The sequence below is a fragment of the Corvus brachyrhynchos genome, unplaced genomic scaffold (assembly GCF_000691975.1).
Source record: "Corvus brachyrhynchos isolate BGI_N302 unplaced genomic scaffold, ASM69197v1 scaffold671, whole genome shotgun sequence".
In the NCBI taxonomy this organism is placed as follows: domain Eukaryota; kingdom Metazoa; phylum Chordata; class Aves; order Passeriformes; family Corvidae; genus Corvus; species Corvus brachyrhynchos.
In genome coordinates, this window is record NW_008236441.1 from 257,848 (window position 1) to 267,309 (window position 9,462).

The following is a 9,462-nucleotide window of genomic DNA, read 5'->3' on the forward strand; positions in this document are numbered from 1 at the left end:
CTTCGTTCGGGCAGCGGGACCGTGCCTCAGCCTGCCCTGGAGCTGCGGTGAGACGTCGTTCCCCCGCCTGAGGGCTCCCCCTGGGCGAGCGGGAGCACTGGGCTGCCCTGAAGGCTCCCCCGCCCTCAGCCAGCGCTGCAGCTGGGAAGGGCTCGGCTGTGGTTCAGCGTTTGGTTGTGTCACAAGTAGCGACAGGAAGGTTGTTGTAACTTACCTGGGACGTGGAGGTGTTCCGGTTCTTGTTCTCAAGGGAAAAGTGAGGGAGAAAAGCCACTTCTCTGTGATAACAGTGATGAGATTTTGTACAGGCATCTGGGATGTGCTTTGGCAGCGTTCGACTTTTAATTCCACGGAGCTGCTCAAAGCTTCAATTAGGGGGTGAAGGTAAATACAACGTAGTAAAAAAAGACAACGTTTTTGAGGCAAAAGTGATTGTAGAAGGGTATAACTAAACCTTGGAAATGTTCAAGACCAGGTTGGATGGAGCTTGGAGCAACCTGGGATAGTGGAAGGTTTGAATATTTGAACATTCGAATATTAATCCTTAGTGTCCCCCCGGGAAAGGGCTGTCAGAGACAGTGACTAAAGTTGGGATGTGTTATTTAAGTAGTTTGGAAAGCAGACGTAATTGAGAAATACGGGTAATGATTTTATGTATTCCTTTCTTCGTTAGAAGCTTCTGAGGGAAGGCAGAGGAGAATTGACAGTATTCCTAAGAAACAAGCTTCACAAAGAGCATCTTCCATCCCTACACACTTCTTTGCTTTTTGTTGGTGTTTGTTACTAAACTGGGTTTGCTGTAAGTTCAGAGCAGGTGTACTGCTTTGGTCTGGTGAATTGTCCAGCTTCCTTCTATTGCTAAATGACCTTCTTGTGTTCCTTTACGACTTTCTGGTTGTAAAGATTCTCAGGTTTTCTTAGGGTTTTGTCCTTGGTAACAGTTTTTTCTTGCTTCCCCAGAATTAAGAGGAATATACTTTAATTTCCAACACCTAAGGGGTTTTTAGTTTTTTGGGAGGCACAGAGCTCGAAGTTCACCTCTTCCTTGACATAAGTAACCTTTATTTGACCACTTTGTGTACTGTATGATGTAAACAGCTGACTGTGTATCAACAGGGATAAATGAGCTCTTGGGATTTCTTTAGGAATGTGCTGTAGAATTCCTAACTGCTCCAGTACCATGCAGTAGGTGAAAAAAGGATGGTTAATTTAATGTATCTTTTTGTCCTTTTGTATACCATAGAGCATCTTGAGCTTCTCTTAATTTTTATTAAGGTAGGACGAGCCAAACCAGCGACTTTGAGAGGTTGCAGTGGAAGTGAATTGTGTGGATTCCTTCTGAGGAGGAGGAGGAGAGCGTGTTGGTGCCATGGAAGTGGAAAAGGGCAGCAAAAGGAGTTGCTTCACTCAGACCTCCTATCTGGATGAAGATTTAGTTGAAGACTCCCAGCTGGAGTATCTCAGTGCTCACGAGGAGTATGAGGAGGATGAGAATAACTCGAGTGAGTTTTCTGAGCAGAGGGAGATTGGAGAGGTGAAGGACATGCCACTGATGGGTGACAAGGTGCCACTCCAAATCACTGCAAGGGAAGAAGAGTCTGGAAAGAGCGACAGACCCATCCACAGCGTGGCAGTGGAGCCAGACATTCCTTTCCTGCTACACAGGGAAAAGGCCCAACTTGACAAGCATGCAGAGTCCTCCGATTTCAGCAGCTGTGAAAAACCTGCGGTGCACACACGCGGTGTTGACAGCACTGCAGAGGATGCTGAAAGCCAGTTCCCAGTCTCTGAAATCCTCGCTAGCAAGAATCCTGATGCTGGCATGGAAGCTGCAGGGAAATCCCCTGGTGGAAGCTGCAGCGCTGGGAAGCCGGAGCATCGTGAGGGCCTGAAGAGTGTTCCCAGTGTCTCTGTGGTTGTGCAGGCCGGCTCTGGTGGCAGAGCTGGCTCCCCAGTGAGCAGAAGCAGCAGTGCCCAGGTTTGTCTCTGCTCCAGAGCAGTTAACACAGAAGTAACGATGATGAACAAAACTCAGCCCCTGGGATGGCTGGGTCAAACCTTCGTGGATGCTGCTTCCAAGACAAAACAGTCCTTCAGAGCTCAGAGCTCGCACATTCAGGTAATTGGAACAAAACAGGGGCCACCAAACCTGTTTGATAGAACTCCTTTTAACTTTAACTTGTTTGCATGGTTGTTAATCTGTAACTTTTTACTTTTTTTTTTGGAAAAGCAGGAATCAAAAGATCATCTGTTTATCCGTGACTGGAAGGCAGGCACCAACAGGTGGGTCAGGAGTTGTTCTTAGTTTGGAATTTGAGATTCTGGATAAGAGGGGTTTTTTTATGATGGAAAGGTTGTCTGTGGCTTGGCAAAATTGATGGTATTAAAAGCTTGATGGGCTGCAGTTTCTGCTGCAGGGACCTGGACAGGTGAGAATAGTCAGCTGAAGACCTCCTGAAGTTGAACAAAGACCAAACCAGCCTCGTTCTGCAGTTGCAGACCTCCAGAGATCCTTTCCAACTAAACTATTCAATGGCTGTGAAAACAAAAAAAGTGCATTTGCAGATGCAAAGTGTTGCTAAGTTTCTTTTTGTTCTTAAGGCTTCACTTTTTTGATAGAAATTATTATGGTGCTTGTGCAGTTCCCCTGTCTCAAGTAAAACTGACTGTAATGCTGCTGTAAATTGTTATTGTAGGCTAAATAGGATTTTCCTTAGATAATACCAGAAATGGCTTCTGGCAAGCTCCTTGCTTCACAATAAAACACCATGAACGTAAACAAAATCTTAAAATCCTGGATTCAATATTCTGTTATTGTTGTTATTATTTTAAAGGCCAGAACATCCCAACAAGCAAACCAGGAAGAATTCTGCTTCAAGCTGCTGTCAACACATCCTGCAGAGAGCGACTGAAGCAGAGCTGCAGCTCCTGGCCGTCCATTATGAGATGTGCTACCAGCACTGCTGGAAGGTTTATGAGCTAGCTTTGGAGGAAAACACATATTTTGGGAGGCACGTACTTTAATGTCCTTTTAAATTAAATGGATAACTGGTTATCAGGCAAAAAATGCTAAATGGTACTGGTAGATTCTATCTGTAGCTTCTAGGAGTGTTTATAATTAGTGGTCCCCAAGAGGACCTCCAAGTCTTACTTCCAGCCTTAATATTTTTTTTTTTGTGGCATTCACAGTCCCAAAATCCAGCTTTTTTTTCCCAGGAATGAAACCCAAGTGATGCACAGTATAGTTGTTAATTCGTGTTGTGGTATAACACAGAGGAATCTTTAAACCTTGTAGAATCCTTGGGCATTTCCAGAAGCAGTAAAATCAATGAAATGTCTGTCTAAGTTGATGTTGTTCTCTTACCCATATTTTAGATGTGAGGAAAAGACTGAGTTACATTCATCTCTCCTGTTGGTTTTGGATGAGCTGGACAATAATTACAGCAATATGAGAATGGAAATAAATATGGGCATACCTTTAAATGAACTTCCACCACTGTCAGTTGAGCTGAAGTTTCCCCCAGTCTCTTCCCTGTATGCCCCCTCCAAGGTAATTTCTTAATTGTTTCATGTTTTTAAATACAAATTGTTACCTTCACAAAATTCAGGTACATCTTTCTCCTTTTTTTTTGACAGTTTTTCAGAAAGAGCCTTTACTCTGAGTAAGTAGCTTTCATTTGTTGTCGTACTTACTAAGTTAAATGAGGAATGAGTTTATAAGATGTTAAACTTAGAAGTTCTTTATTTCAGGATGTATCTTGTTGTTCCAGGCTGTTTAGTTGAAAGATGAGTATTGCCCTGTGGGTACAATGATTTTATTTTAAGGGCATTTTTCCTCTGTAGTGTTCTAGTATGCAAACTAGGGAGTGTCTTTACTATCTTCATAGCAAAAGTTTTCGACGTGCAGGTCATTTTCCTGGTTCCCTGCTTTCACTACTAAAAATCTTTGTCTGCAGTCATAACAATGGTATCTGTCTTAAAAACCAACCAAAAAAAAACCCCCAAACCACAAAAACCCAAAAAGACTTTGCTGCCAGCAGAGATAATATTAAGCATATAGATAATATTAAGAGATAATATTAAGCTGTTCTGCTTAGATTATCATTCAGCTATGAAGAATGATAGAAAAATAACTTAGTATTTCAAGCAGATCCATGATACCACGTGCTCAGGAAGCATGTCCAGTGACTTTCTGTAAGTGGAGATAAAAACAAATTTGGCAGTGAGTTTTTACTGAGCTGGGTAAACTGCTAGAGACTGTTTGAAATTTCCTGTTAAGCATGAATAAAGTTAACCAAGAAAAAGTAAAGGCAATTAGTTTTTGTTTTGTAAATAATGAGTAAAAGTTGCACAAATATTTCAGATTGTAAGGAATGCATCAGAACATCACACAGAAAGCTATTGAGACATAATTTTAAAAGCCAAGGTTTATTAAGTATGGTTATTTCACTGTGAGCTTTTGGAAATATTTAAGCTACTGTAGAACTTAGAATTGTTGTACAATATTTGGTATGAAATTCTTGGATGTGTTTTAGTGATCTTTCAGGTGAAGGGAAAGCTGACTTTGAAGAATCAAAAGTGCAAGAAAAGGGGATTTCTGTTAATATGGTGGGGAATTCTTCACTGGTGAGTTTTGAGATGTTAATGTCAAGGAGCATTTTCTCCTTTTAGGTACCTGCAAATGTGATCAGAGTCTTCAGGGCTCTCAGCCTGGGATCCTCTGCCACTAATGGCAAATGCAGCTCATATTTACACAGTTTTAATTGCCCTTTCAAAATAAAACAACTTGGGGGTTCTTGAAGTTGATCAGCAGGTTAACTTCATTAAATTCACCTGCTTCATGGGCTGATATTCTGAAAAATAACTTACAATCAGGTGGGAGTGCTGTGATGTAACTGAATGGTGTTTTTAGGACAAGTCACAGAATGATGGTGATCAGCCAAGTGCTTCCCCTGAGACATGGGAAGAACAGCCTAAAGCTCAGGCTCTGGAACGTGGTGAGTGATCTGCTTCTAGTAAAAATAATCTCTTTATTTGTGAGCTAAGTTTTGGGGGTGAGAAGACAAACCCTGTGTAAAACATATATATGGTAACACAGCTGTCTTTTCTGTGATGGAATCCTTATATATGAGCTATCAAAATTTATTGATAAGTAATAATAGAGAGTTCTATACTAACATCTTTTAAAAAATTCTATTTAAATTAGAATTCCAAACTAGTAAGTATCACCTCTTTGAAAGGTAGTTCCAAGAGATGTAGGTAGCTGGAATCCTCTTCAGCACAGAAATTGGGTACTCATTTATGTAGCATCATACCATGGTTTGAATTTTAACACACGGAATTTTATCCCAACTGCCAAGGCTGTGTGAAAGATGAGGAAGGGAGTGAGTACTGGTCTGATGCAAAGGAAGACTTGTCAGTGGCAGATATTTCAGTAATGTGCAAAGAAACGAAAAAGCAACCAGGAAAACAAGACTCAATTGATTCAAGAGGTAAAGTCGTGTGGTTTAAGCTAATACACCAAATAATGGTGTTTATTATTGGAGTAGTCCATTCCTTGTTTCCAAGTAAACTTGGAAAAAAAGCCAGCTGGTTTTCAGACTTACTTTCTCATTCACTAGCAGTGAATCCTTGTAGATACTCAGCTGTTTTCATCCATCCATGTTTTTCCTTGAAAACTTCACCTCCAGTGCTTAAACTCTAATTGGTAAATTCCCAGCTAATCACATAGGTGGAAATCTTCCTTTTATTCTCCTCCTCCTCCTCTTTCTGCTTCCTTCCCGTGCTGGACTCTTGAGAGTTAAATGGAAATGGTTTGTGTTTGGAGACTTGGGTCACAGTGATGGGTCTGGTGAGAAGGCCCAGCGTGCTGAAGGCAGAGAGCTTGGGGGCCTTTCTGTACCAGCCTTCAGCACTGGTACCTTTTACTTCAGAGCTCTTCCTCTGCCTCTTCAAATCTCAGGAAACACTCAGGGAAAAGAGATTTCCCAAACTGAACTGTTGTGCTTCTCAGGACACTCGTTTGCTGTTACAAGATTCTCTTCTTTCCCTTAGTTTCTTTTAAGGTTTTCTCTCTAGGCTTTCCAAAATCTACAGAGAAGATGTTAGCTCAAGAAGAGTTAGTAACTCTTTGCTTTCTTACCTTTATTATTAGAAGTCAAGACAGTGGACAGTGGGAATAAACGTTCTTCTGTTCATGTTGATGGCCCAAAACACTCAGTGTCTGAGGTAGGTCTGTTCTTAATTTGTAGTACGAATGCCTTTTCTCTTTAAGGCTTCTTTCATACTCTACATTTACTACTAAGTGCCCTGATCTGAAGTCAAGAGTTGGCACGTTCTTTGCTTGGAGATAGTCAAAATGTGAGTAATTATTACTAACAGTCCTTTGTACGGCAGGCTAAGAGCCTTGAATCTTCTTGTCTCGTAACATTTAATACATAGAAAATTATGTTAGGATAGGAAAATGTGTTTTATGTATTGGTAATAAATTTCTGGCATGTGGCAGAAGAGTGAAAACACCATTCTTTCGCCCCTGCATCAAACTGTGATATTCCACCTGGTTGTTTTGGTTTTTTTTTTAATCCTGGGACAATTTGGAATTTACCCATTTGCACTAGATTTTTCACCTTGTAACACCTTTCTTTTTTTTTTAACATAAATGTCATGTGGTTTTATACAGGAAAGATATTGGGGTAGTGGATGGGAAAGAAACTCTGGGATTTTTTAGCATAAATCTAAGAAACCTCTATATACAAACAGAGTGTTTTGTATTGGCTCATCTTGGGCCTTGGAGAGTAAAGGGCAATTTAGCAATTGCTGGTGTTGCTCTCATAAACCATACAGATTTGCTGTCTTTGGGGATTTCCCTTTAAACATGCTGGTCCTTTGGGAAATGGTAATTGGATCTAATTTTAAGTAGCAGGAATAAGATGAGCTTTAAGGTGCCTTCCAACCCAAACCATTCTGTGGGACTAGGATCTTATTAGTAGGAAAGAGATGTTGTGTTACGAGTGCAACACTTAACCCCTTCATGTTGTCCTTACTTTGATGCAATTCTAGGATCCTGGAGAAGATTCCATTTGTCCCTGTATTAATTTAGGTGGTGTATTTGTTTCTCCTTATGCACTGAACTTGAGCAGCTTTACCAAGTTAATCAAGAGGCTTCAAGAAAGGTATCCAGAGTTTAACAGGTGAGATGTTTGGATTTCTTTTTATGGAGCCAATATCCATGGTAGCTAAGTGCTAAATGTGTTGCACAAAATGTGATGTAGTAAACAGTTATTTCTTGAATTCCCACAGAGAGAGAATTGTGGACGCTGTGCAGGAGGTGAGGAAAAACCACAAAGGTGTCCTGAGTGGCATGGCCATCAGTTCTATTGAGGAAGAGGCCTCTGCCATTCTGAGGAAATGGATGCACTGTTGTAGGCAGGAGAAGCAATGAAAAAGGTGAGATTCCAGCCTGCAGGGGAATAAACCCACCTGAGTTTGTGTAGCTCTATAGCCTGAGTAGGTTAACTTAGCCTAAAGCCCTGCAGGAGGTACCAGGGTGAATCCGCTGGAGCACTGATTTCTAAGGACTGGGAGCTGTAAAAGGGTTGGCTCTGTGCACTCTCTAAGACTTGGTGTGCTGGTTAATTACTGAACTGCTTCACTGATGGACTTGGTGGAGGGCGTTGGCACATGTTTGGTACAAAGCTGACACCTAACGGCCAGGCCTTGTGTAGCCTTCCGTAAAGAAATCCCAGCACGGGCTCAGTTCTGGTTCCAAACATGGATGATTTCTGTCTGGTGTCTGAGGGCCAGCTCTGGACTAGAAATCAGACAGAATCAGATTGTCTTGTAGTGTTCTCACACTGATCTCTGTGCACGATCGTGTGGCACTGCAGGAGTCTGCAGCAAGCTGAACATGCTGAAACCACAGCCCAGAACTCCAGGGATGTGTCTGTCTATCCATCCTTGTTTTGGTCTGCTCAGCTCGGTGCTCAGCTTGGTGCTCGGCTTGCTTTAGGTACCTCCTAGCAGTGCCCACTACCAGGTTTGCTCCAAAAAGGAAAAATCTTCATATTAATCAACAGTCTGACTTTCACAGGACCACAGATAGGAACAGAAACTCATCCCCCCAAAAATAAAATCTTACGCTTGGAGGCATTTTCAGTCAGTAAGGTTTTAACAGCCTCGAAATGTGTTGTGCTTTCCTTATGGAGTGATTATTTGGTTTTTAAATGGTGTGTGGGCTCTGCAGTCCTAAGTGTTCCTATTACAGTATTTTTTTCCTGTTGCTTTGTGAGGGAGATGATGACTTAGAATAATTTTTACTTCCATCATGAGGGAGGTGTGAAATAGCCAAGTCATTAGTAAGTAATGGGGAGAAAAAGAATCCTCATCTTTCCACAGTAAGGAACAAGTATGTAATACATTTAAGAGAAGGAGATTCTGTTCAAAGCTCAGCTCTACTAACTCAGTCTCTTTGTTGTACTTCTTTCTAGATCCTGCTGCAATTGCTGCTGGAAAGAGCAGCCTTGTTTACTGTCAGCAAAGGTTAAAATTTGTTCTTCAAAAACGTTGGGCCAATGTTGTGCTGTTTTCAGACCTCTCCTGTTCCCTCTGCTCGTGGCAGAGCTGCTGTCAGAGCCCTGGCTTTGTGCTGTGCCCTTGGTCCTGGTGCTGCAGGTGAGGCCTCAGCTTTGGTGTCCTGGACTGTGATGGAAAGCATGAAAGCAGCCCCAGGCTTTGCTTTGCCACGTCTTTGCTCTGCTTACCAACAGCTGTTGTTGTTTCTGTTCCCCGACTTTGGCTCTGTAGTTCTTTCTAAACTATTAACACTTCTGCAAGGTGTTAATCGTTTAGGAAGAACTGGCTCTCTGGCCTTCGAGCTGTTCTTTTCCTCTTGGGAAAGCAAAGTGTGCACGATGTGAAGGACTCGAGTTAGCACACTGTGGTGTTCCTTCACATTTTCTGTTTTATTGATCTCCTTTTGAAAGGGAGAGCTGACTTCAAGTGCGAGAGAACCGATTTGTGGGGCAGTGCCCTCGCTGCAGGCGGAGTCCTCTCCTGCTCTCACGGGCGTGTCCTGATGCAGAGCACCTGAGGGGCCCGGGCAGGCTCTGCTGCTCAGGCACAGCTCGGGAACGAGCTGCAGGTGGAGCTGTAGGAACTCGGGAACGATGTTACACTCGGTTAAAAAATAAAAAGTGAAAACCACAAAACATTTCTTTTCTCCTTAAAAGTGCGTTGCATGTGTATGTTCAACACTAGAAAGGGGAAGGTAGGATTTTTTAGCTAGGGAGAAATTCCCTCGGAGGAGATAGAAGCGGGGCTAAGGAAAGCGCGTGAGGAAGGACTTCTCCGTGCTTTCCTTTGGAGCTGTTTGCTCCCTTTGCCGCGGCTCTGGGCTGCGGTGACGAGATGGCGATAAGGAGCTCCTGGGCTCCGCGGCGCTTCCCCCTCCTCTGCCCCGCGCTG

General features: G+C 42.6%; 1 protein-coding gene across 4 annotated transcripts; it reads left to right on the top strand.

Moving 5' to 3' along the window:
• RBM44 (RNA binding motif protein 44) lies at positions 1-9,208 on the top strand. 4 transcript variants are annotated; one of them, XM_017747123.1, is made up of 13 exons: positions 1-47; positions 1,276-2,119; positions 2,231-2,283; positions 2,835-3,011; positions 3,376-3,550; positions 3,637-3,662; positions 4,536-4,626; positions 4,913-4,997; positions 5,361-5,492; positions 6,155-6,228; positions 7,060-7,190; positions 7,300-7,446; positions 8,487-9,208. In XM_017747123.1, the coding sequence occupies exons 2-12, from the start codon at positions 1,370-1,372 to the stop codon at positions 7,439-7,441; spliced, it is 1,836 nt and encodes a 611-aa protein (XP_017602612.1). In that variant the 5' UTR covers positions 1-47; positions 1,276-1,369; the 3' UTR covers positions 7,442-7,446; positions 8,487-9,208. The 4 variants fall into 4 exon arrangements, with proteins under 4 accessions (XP_017602612.1, XP_017602611.1, XP_017602613.1 ...); XM_017747122.1 differs by having other exon boundaries at positions 1,280-2,119; XM_017747124.1 differs by having other exon boundaries at positions 1,280-2,119; positions 2,234-2,283.
• Positions 9,209-9,462: the final 254 nt, after the last annotated feature.